This window comes from Mus caroli, chromosome 8 (genome assembly GCF_900094665.2).
Source record: "Mus caroli chromosome 8, CAROLI_EIJ_v1.1, whole genome shotgun sequence".
Lineage (NCBI taxonomy): Eukaryota > Metazoa > Chordata > Mammalia > Rodentia > Muridae > Mus > Mus caroli.
The window spans coordinates 69,815,469-69,834,321 of record NC_034577.1 but is presented as its reverse complement, the minus strand read 5'-3'; the positions used below and the strand labels follow the sequence as shown (position 1 = coordinate 69,834,321).

Genomic DNA, 18,853 nt, shown 5'->3' with positions numbered 1-18,853 from the left:
TCAGTCCTAAGAACTTGTAGGCTGATGTTCTCAGCAGTGGGGTGCTCCCGTGGGAGTCATCCCTCAGCAGTGGGGTGCTCCCGTGGGAATCATCCCATAAATAAGTGAATGAGTCAGTCAGTATCAGCTGGCCTTTAGACATGGCAACTTCTGCTTGTTCACTGGGACTGAGTTGTGACAAAGTGAAAACAATGGAGCAACAAGAAAGCATCAGTAACAACAAAAATGGACGTTATACCGAACTGCTGGTATGGTTAGAATGGAGTAGTGAATGGGTCAATGGGATGGAGTCAGAAAGTGGGCTAGCTTGGTGAGACATGGTGAGAAGTGTTCTGGAGGACACAGCAAGGTAAAGGGAGCATGGGGCAGCGAGGGTAAGAGGGCAAGGCAGGTTTTGGTTGCTAATGGGTTTGTTAGGAAGATGCCACTGAGAAGAAGCAGCCACGATCAAGTGGAATTAGCAGTGTGGAGCAGAAACAACAGAGGACCTCACTGCTATGTGAAAATTAAGCACACTGCTGAGTAACCACCACGGACAAAAGGAAAGAAACCACGAGGTAAAAACAAAGTACAGAATGTGGTGAGAGGAACAAACCTGAAAAACGCAACTAACAGAAGGGGATAAAGTAACACAAACACACACAGGTTACTTATGGATGCTATAGGTGTCAAATGCTGTGATAAAACACTGTGATCAAAAACAACGTGGGAGGGGTTTGTTTCAGTTTGTACTTTAAAGTTCATCATGAAGGGAAGTCAGAGAACTCAAGGCAGCAAGTCAAGGCAGGAACCAGAGGCAGGACTGATGCAGAGACCATGGAAGAGTGCTGCTTCCTGGCTTATTCCAGTGACCTCATCGGTTTTCCTTCCTACACCATCCAGGACAACCCGTCCATAGTGAGCTGGGCCCTCCCACCCCAATCATCAATCAAGAAACTGCCCCACAGAATTGTCTCCAGGCAAATATGATGGACTGCCCCACAGAATTGTCCCCAGGCAAATATGATGGACTGCCCCACAGAATTGTCTCCAGGCAAATATGATGGACTGCCCCACAGAATTGTCTCCAGGCAAATATGATGGGAGGATTTTTTTCAGGTGATGGTCTCTCTTCCAAAACATCCCATGTTAACAAGAGCATCAGAACCTAGCCAGCCTAATGGCCGTATGCATTTATATCGAAACATAAGGAAGATGTTTTCCTGACTAGCTAAAGAAGATTGACAGAAACAACGAAAAGAGAGGACAGAATGGAAATTTGACAGAGGAAAGAAAGGCAACAGAGGAAATTAATCAATTAAACCACCAATTATAAAGTTAACAAAACTTTAGCCACACTGACCAATGGATGAAAAGAAGAAACACTCAAATGCTTATACCGGAATCAGGAATGAAAGTGGAAATGAATACAGACCTTGATTGTAAGATTGTGAATATGTTTATACTATCAAATTACATAAACTAAAATTAAAATATCCCAGGAAGATGCAAGCACTGACCTTAACTGAAGAAGGAGGAGAAAGAGGAGAGAGGAGGAGGAAGAGGAGGAGGAGGTGGAAGAGAACAGAGGACAGTGGAGGAGGAGGAAGAAGAGGAGGAGAAGGAATCTCTGATATGATAAGCAAAGCATCTGAATACGATTATGACTGAAAACATCTTACAAAGAAAAGTTCAGTTCTACCTGACTTCATTGAAAAATGGATACCAAACATGTAAGGAAGATTTAGCACCAATCATGCACAACTTCTTAAAAGCAGTCCACAGAAAACATTTCCCAAAGCATTCGGTGAGGTCAATCTTATTCTGAGACAAAGACACCACTAGAGACCAAATCAAGAAGCCCTAACAACAGCATTCCCTATTGATATAGGGGAAATTACACACACACACACACACACACACACACATCTAGCAATGACAATCTAGTGACATAAAAAGGATTGTAAATCATGATCAAGAGGGATTTATTCTAGGAGCCCAAGGTTTGTTTAGCATAAACAAATCAGTCCTATCACATTAATAAAACAAAGGACAAAAATGCACGATCATCTCAAATGATGCCAAAAATTATCCCATAGCAAGATCCAGTCTCTTTTCATCCTAAAACTCTCAGCACACTTGGAATAACAGGAAACTCCCAATGTGTGAGTGGACATCTAAAAAGCCCTCATGGCCAATATCATGTTTAATGTGAGAGACTGAAAATGTTGGTCCTAAGAGCAGAAAAAGAACAAGAAGATCCCATCATCACCTCCATATTTTAGTCAGAGAAACTAGTACAGTGAAGCCACTAGATCAGAAAGGGAGACAAAAAGGTGTGTTTAGGTCTATGGTCTACTTGTGTGTGCAGGCATGTGTGTGCAGGCATGTATGCTGAAAGTTTCAAAATATAAAGCTAGATCCTCTTCATGACCCAGAAACAGACCATGGAACTAAATATGTTCAAACTACTAAAGCTCTTAGATCAACTACAGTAAATTACTGGGGTCTTGGATTAGTCAAAGCCATTTTAGTTATAATACTGAAATCACACACACACACACACACAAAATACATGTCGGATTCATCAAAATTAAAAACTTGTGCTTAGTTGACTACCACCAGGAGGTAGAAGTAACCACAGGACAAGGGATAAAATATTTTCAAATAAGATAGCTGATGAAAGGTTCATGTTACAAATATATAAGGGATTTTAACAACCCAACGATAGACAAAGAACACAACTGAAATGTGCAAAGCTGGCGGAAGTGAGACCAGCCTTCTGCAAGCTAGTGATTTTCAGAAAGGAAACATGGAGTGATCACATGACTCAGCAATTCTCTTGGGTGTGCACCCAAGAGAATTCAAAATGTGCAAATAGCTCCACTAGGGCAATGGAGCAGCTCCGATGTCCACCAGATGATGAGCATATGATGAAGGCATGTGAAAACCATACAGTGAAGTGGTATTTGGTGGGCATATGAAAGACAGAAGCCATGATTTATGCTTCAAGTTGTGTGTGTGTGTGTGTGTGTGTGTGTGTGTGTGTGTAGGGGGGTATTTTTTTTTTGCAATCTGAGAAGCCCTTTATTATTTTATTTATTATTTATTATAAATTCCCTATAGTCAGATACTTGGGAAATTGTGATAAATGTTTAGTTAGAAATAACAAGGAAATAGCACAGCAACAGATCTTAAATATCTTCAAGTGCCATAGTCCACAGATGCTGTTCTGTAGGTGCCCAACTGGCACCTTACACCCTGGAGAAGGATCTGGGCCTCAGTGGATGCTCGTGCCTCTCGAATGCTATCTAAAGCCAACATGGGAGGCACGTACTTCTTCCATTCCTTTCTCAACTACGCTTCCACACAGAAAGTGTGGAACTAAAGTAAGCTATCTTCTCCTACTGTGCGTGCTGTTTACTGAGATTTCTGTCTAAACCTTCTGTGTGGTCGAATCTTGTGCTGATGCTGGCTCCCTGGCTGTGGATCTGTGCTCACATTCACTGCCCTAGAGAAGACGTGGGCCGCTGTTATGCAAAAACAGCTCATTTGATGAAATTCATCTTTTGGTGATGGACATTTCCTTTAAACATCTCAAGTTTTTTTGAATAACAGAATTAAAAAAAAAAAGCTCAAATGCTTACTTTTCTCTAAACTAAATTAAAATCATAGCCCAAGGTCAGTCCTTTTCACCCCAAATAAGCCATCAGCTACTTATCAAATGAATTCACTAAATATATCCATGAGTCAACCCTACAACTTTCTTACCCCTTCCATGGGAAAACTTCTCTATTAGAAAATTACTGTGGTGATGTGGTAATGCAAGGGGTATTTTTCTTTGTATGTTATAAATTAAAAGTTTATAAGCTTATGCTCCATTTTCATTATGTTTTATACAGCAAAAGATGCTGTAAGATATTAAGGATATGAGCCGCTTTCCCCAAAGCATTTTTTACTGCTGAGAGTGTGAATGAGAGTCATATGGGCATCTTGCCAGCCTGCAGACTCTGATGCTGCCAGTCTGGGGTGGGGCAGTCTATGAATTCCATAGCATGCCGCCTCTCCTAGTGATGCTGATAGTGCAGGACCAATAGCTGAGCTTTGAGAGGCAAAGGCCTAAAGTATATTGCAGGGCTAATTTCCTGGTTACTCCTAACTAAACATTTATAGCAATTTCCCAAGTATCTGACAATAAGAAATTTATAATTAATAAAGGGTTTCTCAGATTGCAGAAAATCACACACACACACATACACATGAGAGAGTGAGAGAGAGAGAAATGACCTTATCTCCTCTTTGTGGGTTCCCTGTTTACATGAGTACCCCCAGTGGATTGTAATTTTGGAAATAAAGCTTTCAAGAAACTAATGGATTTCTCGTTGTCAGCACCGAAGCCTCCCTCTGCCTCACAGCGGACTCTGAAAGCTTGTTGATGGCTTTTGTCTTTGCATTTCACATGAAATAATTACCTAAGACGTGCCAAGTTTTACTCCTCCCTTGGGAGAGCTAGTGTCTGTCCACTGAGGAGAGCCCGTGAGAGCGGCTTCACCACTCACCTTCTCTGGCTATTTCAGAAGCTTTTATTAGGATTTTGATGGCCTGTTTGTAGTCTTTGTTTTCCAGCATCCTGTCTGAGAGCAGTCTGTAGGTCCTCACGAGACTTTCACAGGCCACCAAGTTGAGAAGCTGGCCCGTATCATCCTTCCAGAGCCGTCCGTGTGTCAGTTCATGGAATGCTTCATAGTGCTCTGCAGCCTTCAGGAGCTCACCTGAAGAGTAAAAGCCATTTGTAAATACCAAAGTGCCGGCCAGAACTTGTTTTTAAGAATTTGTGTAGTGCCAGTGCTCCTCCCAATGGGGAGAGCTCTAGGCGGTGGGATACGTGTGTTGGCAATGCTCTCAGCGCTGCTCTTAAAGGGCAGGGACCGAAGCAGAACCGCACAGTGCTAAGCCCTTGGAAGTGAAGAGCATTGGCCTCGAATGGGACCTCAGATTCTCATTAGACACCATCAAGAGTGATGACCTCAGCAATGGAGATGCCTGCTATTGTGCATGCTTAGAGACAGCGTGAAGGCCCGTGAACAGTTGCTGGCTTCATTACATTGACTAGTGTCTCCAGAACACCGTGTATTCCCCCACTAAACCACCGAACAATCTGGTGGAGCGAAACTCACATGGTTCCATTTTACAGAAGTCAGGGTGGAGGCTCAGCTCCTCCTTGCGTGCTTAGGGGGCAGTGCAAGCGAAGGCTTTCCAGAGCCCGTGCCAGCCTCCATTATCCTCATTGTTTTCCCAAGATGGCAACTGCCTCACTCTTAGAGAGCATTTAGATATCATGGGGGAAAAATGCCCTGGCATAGAGAGTTTAAAACTGCTTCTCAGAGTCTGAAGGCGCCACCCACATAGTCCCTGCTGACAAGAACCTCATTGGGCAGTGTACTTCTGGGAGAAGTCTGCAGTTCCATGCTGTGAACTGTATCTTCTATGTAAATCACCATCAGAAAACTTCCTGCTATCCTGTACCATAAGCAGTCTTTGACAGCTTTAGAGTGAAACACTTAAGCGTTTCAACTGTAGCAATTAAAAGGGAGTGAGGGTTTCAAGCAGATGGCCTGTTTCTTGTTTGTTTAGGCTTAGGCTAATTACTGCCCTTCTATGCCCTCCTTTGCTAGTCTGTGAACTAGGTATATAAACTAAGTATATATTGTAAAGATTCAGAAATTAATTACTGCATGTTAGGTGTATTATGGAATTAGTATAAAATAAACATAGTGGGTGTTATCAGTTGGTATAGTAATAGCATTTCTACAATATCTAACAGCTAATCACAACATAGTTGCTACATTTATACTTTATTCCAGTGTATCCTGCAAAATATAAGAATTGGTCCTTCTAACAATGTTACCATGACTGTTGGAATTCACCTTTGCAGGATGTTAATACGGGTCAATACATTTTCACCAGTTGTTTCATTGGCGAGCGTGAGCAGGAACGGTACTGGCCTGACTGTATAATCTGTCCCCAATTGTTACTCTGATTCTGCTCTTCAGATGACTATTATTGACTTCCCAGAGCAACTGAGAGTGTTGGCACACCCTTGCATGACACCAGCACTTGGGAGCTGCCATGAGAGGACCAGGGTTATAGGAGACTCTCTTAGGTAAGATAGTGTTTAAAAAAAAACATCAAAATAAGAATAACATGTCCAAAGAAAGGTAAAGGACGTGGAGAATCAATAGCAGCTAGGTGGTAGAAAAATGCAGTAAAATCCTGCGCAGCATGGGTGCTTCCCATCTGTGCTGGTGTGGGAAGTCATCATGGCCAGTGTGCATCTTTACTGTCTGTGCTGGGGTGGGAAGGAAACAAAAGGTACAGAACCCAAGGCAAAGGGTCCTGCAGAGCTGCTAAGAAACTTATCAGACAGCCTTGGAAGAGAGGAGAGAGCACAGCCATAAATTGATATTACCAAAGAATGTTTCACTTCATAGGTGTTTACAATAAATGAAAATATCAGAAAACAACTATAGGTAAAATCAGTCAGTCTGGGAGGGAAAAGTATGGGAGGAAAAGGTATGGGTGGTGGGTGGTTTGGGTTTTGATTTCCTTTTTTTTCTTCTATTTTTTCCCCTTTCTACTTATTGGCATTTTGTAGAATTGCGATTACTATAATGTTTATTTTGTAATACGAAATAAACAACAGAAGTCATTTAAAAATAATGCCCAATCTCCTCTCTGCTACAGGTGCAGATGGCAGATGCTCGCTGTTCCAGCTGTCTTTCCTTGCAGTGGATTCTGTACCTCCCGAGAGGCCAACAGAGTTTCCCATCTTTGCCTTGGAGCACCTCTCACCGGAAACACCTTCCTGAAATACCCATGGCCCTCATTTTTTGGGGGCGGGGGAGAGCGGGGTGGGGGTGGAATATGTGTGTGTTATGTTTCCTTTGCCGACTATATTTCTGCTCACAAAGTGTAGCTCCATAGCTCTGGAGACCTGTGTACAAAAGGTACCCATCTCCAGTTCTCCAGTACCCATCTATTCATGAAGTAGAGACACATTTTTCTTTTGGGCCATGTGATTAGAGAGTAGTAGATACAAGAAACTGAAAAAAAAATCGGGAGTTCCATCAGAGGTATGTATGGGGGGGAGAACAATAAAAGAGAGGGCTCTCTAGATTACACAGTTCATTTAAATGAGATGCAAACGAGGAGTGGTGGTTTAAATAAGAGAGGTGATATCCTTAACCAAATTTGAGAGTGGAAGTTGAAGGCGGGGAGAGGTGGAGGTGAACCCGAAGATAGGAAGGTGGGAAAGAGCAAGGATAGACTCTCTGTGCTCTCTGTGAGTCTCAGGGGCTGTTAGGTTTTCTGGACAAACCCCATTTGGGAGGAAGAATAAAACTTGCAAGGTTTTGGGGACTCTGGTCACTCTGAAGGGCCACCTTAGGGTAACCAGAAATGGTCTTTTTGTATGAATTTGGGGTTTTCTGAACCTTTGGGGTTAGTATACTGATACTGCCAAGTTCAAGACTGTCTGAGATTCATGTCTCCATAAGGAAGGGGCCTAAAATGCTGGGTGGAAAACAGGAACCTCTTTTCCTGGGTGAGTAAGACATTGGTCCAAACAAAGGTGTTCTTCCCCACACATTATCTTTTAAATGTCTCCCCAGACTGTTGAAGTACAGATAATTCCCATTTTCTCACAAACGGGAAATGGAGGTTCGCAAAGTTGACTGAGATCTGTAAACCACATTTAAATTTGTTATGACTGGTGGTTGAACTCCTGATCCTTAAAGCTCCATATAACTGGTTCTACCACATCAAATTCGGCACCACAGACTAGGTCAGGAACTTACGTTGCTTCACTTACAATTGCAGGCATACATCTCTTATGTTAAAAGCAATGCTGGAGTTAATGCGTACTAGTCTCTTCCAGGCCTAAAATAGTGCCACTCAACTCAGGCTGCTCCTGCAACCATTAACAAAAAAGGATGCACCAACCCACTATGGACTTCTGGCTCTTCCTGAATACCCTGAAATAGAATCAGTTCTCCCAAAGTCCGATTTTCTCCTCAGCCTCGTGGGAACACCTCAAGGTTTCCTGGAGTTCTTTGCATGTCTCAGATGTAGTGGCTTCTGCCATCCAGTCCTGGCTTCAACCCTAGTTTCTGTTCAGAAGGGCTTTTACAGAAACAGAGTCTCCTAGCCCTTCTCCATTGTAAGGTTTCATTTCTTAAATTATGTCATACAATTAAATAAGACAGTAATGATTTGATTCAAATGATTGATTGTCTAAAGGCTGGTATGAACTGGAAATCACACATTACAATACAGAATAACACTTGACTGAAAATATTAAAAGAGATACCTCTGCTGTGAGAAGGGTATAGTAATTTAAATGCAATCACTCCCTTGAAGCAGGATCAACAATGTTATGATTTCTGTCCAATCTCTGTCCAACAACAGCAAGATCCATAGTAATCATTTTACTTTATGGGCGTCTGTTGCTAGTTAAATAGGCATTGATTGAAATACAATGCCGATTGCTTTTATCTGGAAACTTTCACAACATTACTAAAGTATTGGGAGAGGTCATGAATAACAATCACTTTGACAAAGCTAAGCACAAATACCAGGGTATCGGTTACTTTTGTTGCTGTGCTAGAACACCATGACGAACTCTGAGAACGGGGAGTTTATTCGGGATTATGGTTCCAGAAGGCAAGAGTCCATGATGATGGAATAAAGGAAGCCAGTGGTGGGCATGGCGGTGGGAGCAGCAGCTCCGAGTTCACATCTTTACACTCTAGCATGAGGCAGGGAGAACAAACCAGAAATAGCTCATCCTCCAGCAACATACTTTCTTCAACAACCCTTCACCATGAAAACTTCCCAAACAGCACCATTACCTGGGAATCAAGTGCTCAAATACCAAACACTATGGGGATAGCTCATTGAAACTATTACAGCTAGATTTTCAAATCTGGCTCATAGCATTCTTTATAACGTCCTTGAACTGTTCATATATAATCTACCCTTCATTTCTAAATAAAATTTAACATATCAGGACCTACAGGGATCTTCCTAGATCCCACTGGCAGTCTTTTAGAAGAACTAGAGTGAGTAGGTGTTCTGTTTTGTTTTGACCCATGTCTGAATTCTCAAGTGTGGACATTATTTTCCACTGAGGAACAGTAAGAGAGGGTGGTGAAATGATTGAACCAGGTACCACAAAAATAAAACTTAGTAAAAGCCTCATATCCATTAAACGTCTCTGAGGGGAGGGGATTTCTATCACATGGCAGCAGGATCATTAGCAAACCCTCAGCACTGTAATATCAGGGTACCAGTGAGAGACATGCCAAGTACTGCTGAGCTGAGAGCTGGGGGTGCATGGTGGAAATGCACAGTGCTACTTCCTGTGAGCCAGGGAAGAAAACAGGACCCAAATGCCCCGGGAGGGGGTGAAAGGGGGCCCTCCATAGACACAACTAGTGCTCAGCTTCCTTCAAAAGTATGAAATAACATTGTAAAACACATCTTAGGTGGACCTGTGAACACCTGGCCAGGACAGGCTTATAGACAGAGGTGGTCCAGCCTCGGTTTTATTTTGTTTGCTTTTAATAATTATATGACATCTACATAAGCAATGAAGACTTCCGTGTGCTTTTATAGTTTTTCACCCCAAGCAAAGTGTGCTCCTAAAATAAGCATACTCTAAGGGTGCCTCCTTGTATCCAAGGCCCATATGAACAAGAAACCCATGCAAGTGGTTTAAAACCACTTTAAAAACACCAACAAAAGCCAGACAACGCTGCTCCAAACTGCACAATGCTTGGTAGGATGTTAAGATGAACACATTGTGGGAAAAATACAATTTTATATATTTGGACATTACCCAAATTGTGGCTTCTCCTTTTCTGCATGCCATCTCTGAAAGTTTATAGATATTTGTTGTCTCACAGCAGATGTCTAGAACAAATATTAAGCAAAGGGAAATGTATATGATCTCTCCCGTTTTAGTTTTTTTTTAAAGTAGGAAGATTGACTAGATATTAACACAAATGGGTTTAAATGTGAAGCTGCCATAAAGGCAGGAACATAAATGTAATTCTCCCAGCCGCTATTTTGATGCACATTTTTGATTCCATGAATATTTTATGAAATGGCCCAAACTAAAGCCATATAACATTCCTGCATTACTGATGCCTGCGCCCGTAAGCTACGAACATTAGAGGCATGATTGAATGCATTAAAATGAACTCATTCAGCACTGCATTGATTACTTGAAGGGGGAGGGGAACAGGAAAAAGAGAGAAGGAAAAAGAGGGAGAGAAAAAGAAGTTGTTCCACTTCAGGAAACCGGCACCTGCTGAGAGACTGGGGTGAAGGCACGTCCGAATACAGCAACGTTTCATAAAATGTGACTCATGCCAGCCTTGACATTAATTAGGCAAGGTGTTAATTATGTCCAAAGATGGCTGCTGGGATTGTTCAGGTAATTTAAAATGTCACAGTCCCTAAGATGCAGAAACCTGGCCTGCTTTAGCTCCATACATCAGCAAGTCTGAGAGTAACTAATTATTTCTTTTTCTCTCAACTTGTACATTTGCCAGTAAAAACAACACTGCAGAACAATTGCTTGGAAATAATTTGACAGGTCCACGAGGCCCACTTCCTCTGCAGCTCGGGCATGCATGGGAAGCATATTTAATTCTAAACTGTGCACGCTTGTTGAAGACTTTAGGGAAATATTCCACTTTAGTTTAAAACAACAAACCCAAGGAACAATAAAGCTTTATGTATATTATGTTGTGTTTTAATCTGGAACTACTGGCCATCTTTGGCATAAATTACTATCCTGTGCGATGTAGACACAGAATGTGCTAGAAGCAATACTGAGTAGTAGCAAAAAGAGAAAAATGTTACTGCTCTGGTGTAAAAACAAAAGACTTTGGTTTCCATTTTGGCTTAACTGCAGAAGCAATTTACACCATCTTTCCATATTTACATTCAATTACAATCATTACAACAGCACTACACATGCTGACATAGCTGAGCCTCACCACCCTGCCAACACGAAGGATAGATTTCCATCGTTTGTCTCTTGTTGGGGGGAGATTTGCTGTGTATTCCAATCCACTGTAAACCATGGCAAAATGGAGTGCTAGAAGACACAGCTTTACGTCCATACTCAGTAACATCCCTAGGAAACAGGGCAGAAAACGTGCCTCTAAGTTTCAGGGAGCTACTGTGAGATACACAGGGGGGACTTTGACAACTGGTTCTTTCGAACACAGATTTCATGGGGGCTCTGGGAACGCCACAATCCACTAGGTAAAGAATGATTCTCACTAAAGGAGACAGTGTAGAGTGTTCTCGGAAGGCAGGTGTGTGTGGAAGTATCTGTGTGTGTATGCCTGTTTGTGCTTGCGTGTATATGTGTTTGCCTGTGTATTATATGTGTGTGTGTGTCTGTATGTCTCTGTGCATGTGTGTGTATATGCATGTCTGTGTGTGTCTGTGGGTCATCTGGATGTTGTATGTGTGCACTGTATGTGTGCGTCTGTGAGTCTGTGTGTGTGTCTGTATGTCTCTGTGCATGTGTGTGTATATGTATGTCTGTGGGTCCTATGAATGTTGTATGTGTGCACTGTAAGTGTGTGTCTGTGAGTCTGTGTGTGTGTGTGTGTGTGGTAGGTGTGTGTTGTCTGTATGTGTCTGTGTGGGAGCATATTGGAGAGTGAGATCAGGAGATGCACAAAGGCCTCTACTATGAGGCCTGGATCAGGGTAAAGCCTGCCTTGATCTTCAGAGCCCCTGGAGGAAGTGCTGTTAACAGTTGCTGTTTGGATATTTGTGTAGCCCAGCTGCAGTCTGTGTGCAAGCATAACTGCTAAATGCCAACGGTTGGTGTCTAGGTTTGGGGATTTTAGGTGACCGGTTAAATGTGAAGTTTTTTTCTTCTCCCCTAAGGCTTGCTTATTAGCTTTTGGCTTTGGGGAAGAGAGTCTTTGGAATCTGCCCTAATCAAAGGATGGGCCCCTTGGTGCAGCCAGGATAGGATAATATTATTTGGAGCTAGGTCCCCAGGGCTCACGGTAAAATTACATCTTGCCCTTGGTTCCTGCTGTCTTTTCTCTGCTTCCTGTCTTCCTTGAAGTGAGCATCTCTGCTCCTCTCCTCCTTCTCTAGCATGAGGTCCAATCTCATCTCAGGCCCAAAATAGAGAAACTTCTTCAGCCACAACGGGAGACAAATCCATACCTGTTTGAACTGCTTGTCACTGTTGTAAGAAGTCTGAGTGACAAATTTTCTTTGCTCTTAATCATATATAAAGCTGCAGGTATCAGATTGTCTCAAAAATTAAAAAAAAAATAAAAAATATGTAAAACACTAGGTTCAAAACCCTGATGTGGTGGAGCAAGCTGGAGCCCTAGCCCTTGAGAGGTAGAAGTGGGAGGATGGAGTTCAAGGTCATCCTTAGCTATATAGTGAGTTTGAGGCCAGCCTGGGTTACATGAGACTCCATCTCAAAAACAAAGGTAAGCCTCTGTTGAATTTATACACATAAAATTAATGTTCCTCATTAGTAAAACTTGTAGGATTTCAAATTTTCTTCATATAATTATTTTACTTTCATGCTTTTACTTTATTTAAAAGTTCCTACTGTAATATTTAAGTTTAAAAAAAACCTAGGAATTTAACCCAATAATTTGTGAATACTGGGCTAGCACTGTATCAATCGCTGCCCTACATCCCAAGTAAAAATCCTGCTAGGTGCACGTGCGTGCAGATCAAGGCCCAGTCCTGACCTTGGCACGAATGAGAAGCATTTCACAGTTAACACAGCATCACCCTTACGCAATCCACAGCCATCCACGTCACTCATGATTTTAAATGAAGTGCATTCTGCCTCATTTGAGTATGCTCATATGCTCAGAAAGATGCGGACGACTGTCTGCAAGACTCACTATCAACACGTGGGTGAGTAGAGGGGGGGCCTTCTCTCCTCCACATCTTCACTTAGGTGGACAGTGAACATGGGATTTGGGATCTTACACAGGGAGAGCCCCTAACAGGCTGAAAGTGTTCTGCTTAGGGGAGCAGGAGGGAGATGAACCACATTAGTTGAACACTTAGTGGTTGCCAGTCAGGATTCTCATGACATGTTCTCTTCTTACCTGCTTCCTGCCCTTCTCTCCCTCCTTCTCTCCTTCCCTCCCCCTTCTCTCTGTCTGTCTCTGTCTCTCCCTCTCCCCCCCTCACCCCACCCCCAGCTCTCCCCATGTCCTCATCTAACCGGAAGCATTAGCAGCTGTGTGCCCACACCTTAGGGCTACAGTACCAGCCTTTGGGACTGTCCTGCTTGCAGCTCCTGGGCAAGGCCCTTGTGGAAGGTGCCACAGGCTTCATTTCTTTTTTCTTTTCTTTTCTTTTTTCTTTTCCTTTCTTTCTTTCTTTCTTTCTTTCTTTCTTTCTTTCTTTCTTTCTTTTTTTAATTTAACCAATAGTTTTATTGTTTTTACTGGGTATTTTCTTTATTTACATTTCAAATGTTATCCCTTTTCCTAGCTTCCCTTCCGAAAACCCCTTATCCCTTCGCCCCTCCCCCTGCTCACCAATCCACCCACTCCTGCTTCCTGGCCCTGGCTTTCCTCTATACTGGGGAATAGAACCTTCACAGGACCAAGGGCCTCTCCTCCCATTGATGGCCGACTAGGCCATCCTCTGCTACATATGCAGCTGGAGCCATTGATTTCTTGACATCAGGTTACAATCACCCCTTTCACAGGTGCCGGCTGAGCTCTGTAAGCAACACCAGCCTGACTCAGTTTAGCTGCCACTCTTGCTGAGGAGAGGGTCTCAGCCCCGCGCTGACAGCTGCACTTCCAGAAGCTCAGTAACTTTGGGGCTTGGTGTCTGCCTTTTAATTTATTTGCCTATTGTTAGTTTCCCCCTCCTTTTCCTCCCCTCCCCTCTGCTCTACTCCCCTCCCTCCCCCTTCCCTCTTTTCCTTCCTTTGATATGGAACGGAGTCCCTTGTCCCATTGAAGGCTGTTGACACAGTAATTGGAAAGCATTTGCGCTCCTCTGCAGACACAGTTTGGGGGCAGTGTTTCTCAGCAGCAGAGGTAATACCGGCCCAGAGCAGTTATCCACTGCACAGGTGGCTGCAGGCTTGGTGCAGCCAGCCAAGGCTTCCTTGCAAAGCTTTCAAACAGAAAACCCTGCTGCAGAGCCAGCACCTCTGAACCAGGCGGGGCTTCCTCTCTGCGTTAAACAGTAAATAATTAAAACCCCCTGAAAAAGGCAGGTAAAATACAAGCCACAATGTCAGTAACACAGACATGAAAGAGAAAGGGGAAGAAAATGAATTTAAAAAAGAGAGAGAGAGCAGTGAAATAATTCATTTGAAGCTTTAATAAAGTTCCATTTGCAGACTTGTTTAAAGATATATCAGACTTCAGGGATGTAACCCAATTACATTTTTATTCTAAGTTCCATTCAAAGATCCTGGACTTTGATTCTTTAACACAGATCAAACATGGTATAATTTTCTCCTGGTTATCAATACTTAAAAAGAAGCTCTTCATTAAATACGGTAAGGTCTTACGAGTGTGTACACAGAGTAGGTGGATAATACACTGAGACGACCCAGAAAGGGGACAGTCACAATCTGTCCAGAAGCAGCAGTAGAACCCACTTGGTGTCTTTAGAAAAGTTTGAGTGACTGAGTCCACGCTTACAGACCTGAGAGTGCCCGAGTTTCCACAGTATTTGGTCAGGAGGTACATCTCCAATTAGTTCCTGGGGCTGATGGCAGAAATGAAGTGTGGGATGAAAGAGCTTGAGTCAGGCAGGGTCAGAGCCATACCAGAGAGGGGCCTCAGACCATCCTGCGGCCATCCTGCGGCCATCCCATCCGGCCCGCCCCTGCACGGTCTCTTGTAGTTTTGGAGCCCCACCCCCAGCCCCCAGGGCTCATTTCAAATGCTTGTCTGCAGAGCTCTATGCCTTGTAAGGCTCTTCCTGGACAACTTTCCTCAAGAAGATATTTAAGACACACCTTTAAAAGTGGTTTAGAAGCAGACATGTGGATTTACCCAGGCTGGGATTGAACCCAGGGCGGCGTATGTGCTGGGCACGAACTCTGACAACCGAACGATATCTCATGTCCTTTCGTTGTTTTTTTTTTTTAAACAAACAAAAAACCAAAACTATAATGAAGGGAGAGAAATTCTCCAGGAACTGGCTTAGTTGTGCAACAGGTTTGGCTAGGACTCAGCTACAGCAATGGAAAAACCTAAATGGAGCTTTGCAAGGGGTTCTGAGAGAGTTGGGGTTTGTTTGTTTGTTTGTTTTCCCATTTGCTTTTGCTCCTCCTCCAGAAGCCTGCAGCGCCCTCGGGCACTTCATGCTTTCCTCACTACTGCTTTGGTAAAAGGCCTTTGCACTTTGGTAAAAGTGCTCTTTCTCTTGCAGCAGCTGTGTGTAGGGGAGGCGTCACTGTAACCAAAGCTGACTCAAGGCAATGTAGATGGAGACATCTTTCAAAGCCCCCAGTCCTCCTACAGTGCTTGTCAACAACCTATTAACAGCAAATAACAGACACAGCTGTTCTCACCAGTGTTAACGCGTGAGTAAAATCCCAGGACAGGAAAATGTAGCACTGGACGTAGGGTGACCAGTATAGAAAAACAGATGAGTTCAAAAACATATCAGCAGAACTGAAACTCTTGGGGGAAATCTCAGAATTTTACTGACAGTGACATCATCCATCACTTGAAATCTGTTTCCTTTGCTTTGTTCTTTTCTCTACCTGTTGGTGTTTTTACACAGCTGTAAGAATGGATGTAAGTTTCATCTGATCCACTTCATTTCATACCGGCTACCTCCAAGCCTTGTAAAAGCCTGTATCTTGTTATATTACATTCCAATCATTTCAGTCCTATTGAAGCTAGGGTCCAATTCTTCTTGGGCGTCATTTGTAAACATAACTTTTAAGTGGATTTAGCAATTACTTTTACACAGCATCACCATCAATACACACAAGCAGTGTTTCAAAGAATCACGATTGCTTTTTCTTTTTTCCTTTTTAACATAAATAAGTGCTGAATGGCTCTTCACAATTACTCAAATTACTGTTTAAGCCACTGATTCTCCTGTGAAGTTAGTCTATTAGGTCTTGGGCTAATTGTTTGAGCTTTTCCTAAGTCAAACCATCAGAACACTTTGGTGAGTGATATACCTTTCTACGTGGAATCCATGTACCGTTTCTCTCTCACACACAAATATGGAACATATGACTTTCTTGGACTTCCCCGACCCCGCCCCGGCATCTGAGACTAATTTGCTCCTCCTTTGTGGTGCACACGTTGTGTCCTCCCTTCACATTTATTCAGTCAACACACCTACACTTTAGTGCCTTATAAATCCACGCACACAGACTAGTTTCCCTGTTCTGAATTACTCCATCCACAATGAGTAAATGGCCCAGTTTTCACTCAAGTTTTGGGGCAGGACAGGAAACCTTGTCTTCCAGAGTAGGATGCCATCCAAGACTGCGTGCTCCCACTAACTTGCTTTCCCAGTCTTTTTCTCTCCCACTTTGCTCTCTGTCTCTGGAAGGGCTCTGTGTTCTACTAATTTTCAGAGAGCTAGCTTTCTTTCATGAAGAACGACTTTTAATTTTTTTTATAGATTTATTTATCTTATTTTATGTGTGCAAGTGTTTTGCCTGCGTGTATGCATCTGCACCACCTAAATGAAGTGCCTGCAGGGGTCAAAAGAGGGCACCACCACCTTGGAAGTGGAGTTAATAAATGGTTGTGAACCATCTTGTGGGTGCTGGGACCCAAACCCAGGTCCTCTGCAAGAGCAACAAGTGTTCCTACACTGAGCTCTTGCTCCGTTTCTTTAAAAACAAAACAAGATCAAACAAAACAAACAAACAAGCAAGCAAACAAACCACTTTTGTAGAGTGCCGTCAGGATAGCCCGGGGGGTGGGGGGCAGTGTGGCTTGAGGAATGAGAGGGTTTGCCCTAGTGCCTCCTGTGGCCTGGCAGATTTACCAATATACACAGGATTCCTGGGCTGGGTTAGAGCTAAGCACAGAGGCAAGAAGACTGTTTTGCCAGCCAGCAAATGAAAGAGGATTTGGAAAGTGGGATAAACCATTTACATTCTTAGCTTTACCTGGGCCTCTCCTCTTTCAGACACCTTTTCTTCCTATAATTTTTATAATCATAAACCAAAGACAAAGTAAACACGAGGGAGCCTTGCAAGGGCTCTGTTGAACATGTGCACAGGGAAGGAGTGGAGCAAGGGAGGAACTGAGCCTTTTAGCTGAAGACACAGGTCCCCACCCTGGTTCTCACAGCTCTAGTTGCCTGTTAATGTTATTCAAGCTTAAAGAGAAGGCAACCCAGAGTCTGTAACGTGGTGAACCCTGAGGACCTCATACCACGAGAGGATACCAGTCATGGAGGACCAGAAGCTGCACTTCTGTGTACATAAGGAATCAAACCAGACAAACTTCCAGAAGCAAAAAGCAGAACAGGGCTGGGGGAAGTGGGGACTCCGTGGATGAACAACCAACAGGGACAAAGCTTCACCCATGTGCGACCAAGAGTCCTAGCTACTCTATAGAACATTATGCCTATAGTTTACAATGCTGTTGTATGAACTTATCAGTTAAGAAACTAGATCTCATATTAACTGCCATAAGATTACCACACCATAACAACAACAACAAACCTTTGAAAAGAAAGTGTCAACTTCTCATTTTCCACTTATGCCTTGTTTATATTGGGAATGGTATTGCCTACCTTGTAAGCGAAGGAAAGCAGGCATGTCTACATACCAGCATCTGTGCTTCCTTCTGCGTGCTGCAGATACAGCTGGCTTATTTTGTTAACCCAAATTCTATCCTTAAACCACTTGGAATAGGCAGTGTGTGTTTATTTATGTTGAGTGTGACAGAGAAAGGAATAGAAGGAATTCTGGATTCAAGTTGGTGGCCAGCTGCTTCCACACCACATAGGGCATATGAACTGTTCAGTGAGTCCTATGTGTCAGAGTGGCCTTAGAGCTAAATTGCTCTCAAGATTTGATATGGCACTAAAATTCATTCCTCTAACACAGTTAAGGCCATTATTCTCCAGCTCGGTTTTAAGCACCATTTATACACACTATATTCATCTCGTTCTTCTCTAGAAAGCAGGTCTCCTAACCCTGCCATTAACATCACACCTCTTCTTGAGAATCCCAACTCATGACAATTAGCTACCATAAACAATTCCTGCTTCTCTCACCCCAGCTTCTACCTGTCGGCTCATTTGTAAGCAACTGTCTAATACAACATGGGACAAGAAGAACATACAGGAAAGCCAGCAAGCTCCTGAGGCAGGGACAACTGCTCCAAACATAGGTCATTCACACTGCAAGATTACCCTGTTCTACATGCATGTGATGTTACCAGGAAAAGAAGATCTTCTTGAATATAAAGTAGAGCATCTTCGTGGAAGATGTAACCCCAAGATGTAGCTCACAGAGACATTTCAACATCTCTTCAACACAGCTATGTAGACCCATGGAGCACCTTGGAACACTTGAAAGCAGAGCAAAAGATTTGAGGACAGAAATGGAGTATCAGGAGATGTCATGGTAGACGCTCAGGTCAAGAACAGCAGGTGCCCAAGCAGGAGAGCAAGGTCCTGAAGGCGCCTTCACCAGCTGTTGCCATCAGCCTCTACTGTTTCTCCGAAGACTTTCTCAAAATTCAAATGCTCATGCTGATGCTGATGCTGATGCTGATGCTGATGCTGGGGCTGGGGCTGGGGCTGGGGCTGGGGCTGGGGCTGGGGCTGG

General features: G+C 43.2%; 1 protein-coding gene across 4 annotated transcripts in view; it reads right to left on the bottom strand.

Annotated features, from left to right (window-relative positions):
• The window catches only part of Ttc29 (tetratricopeptide repeat domain 29), a 189,746-nt gene that overhangs the window by 113,627 nt on the left and 57,266 nt on the right, over positions 1-18,853 (bottom strand). For all 4 annotated transcript variants that reach the window (XM_021170292.2, XM_021170294.2, XM_021170293.2 and 1 more), the window contains one exon: positions 4,539-4,751. In XM_021170292.2, coding sequence (XP_021025951.1) covers positions 4,539-4,751 — 213 coding nt within the window. The remainder of the gene's footprint in view (positions 1-4,538; positions 4,752-18,853) is intronic.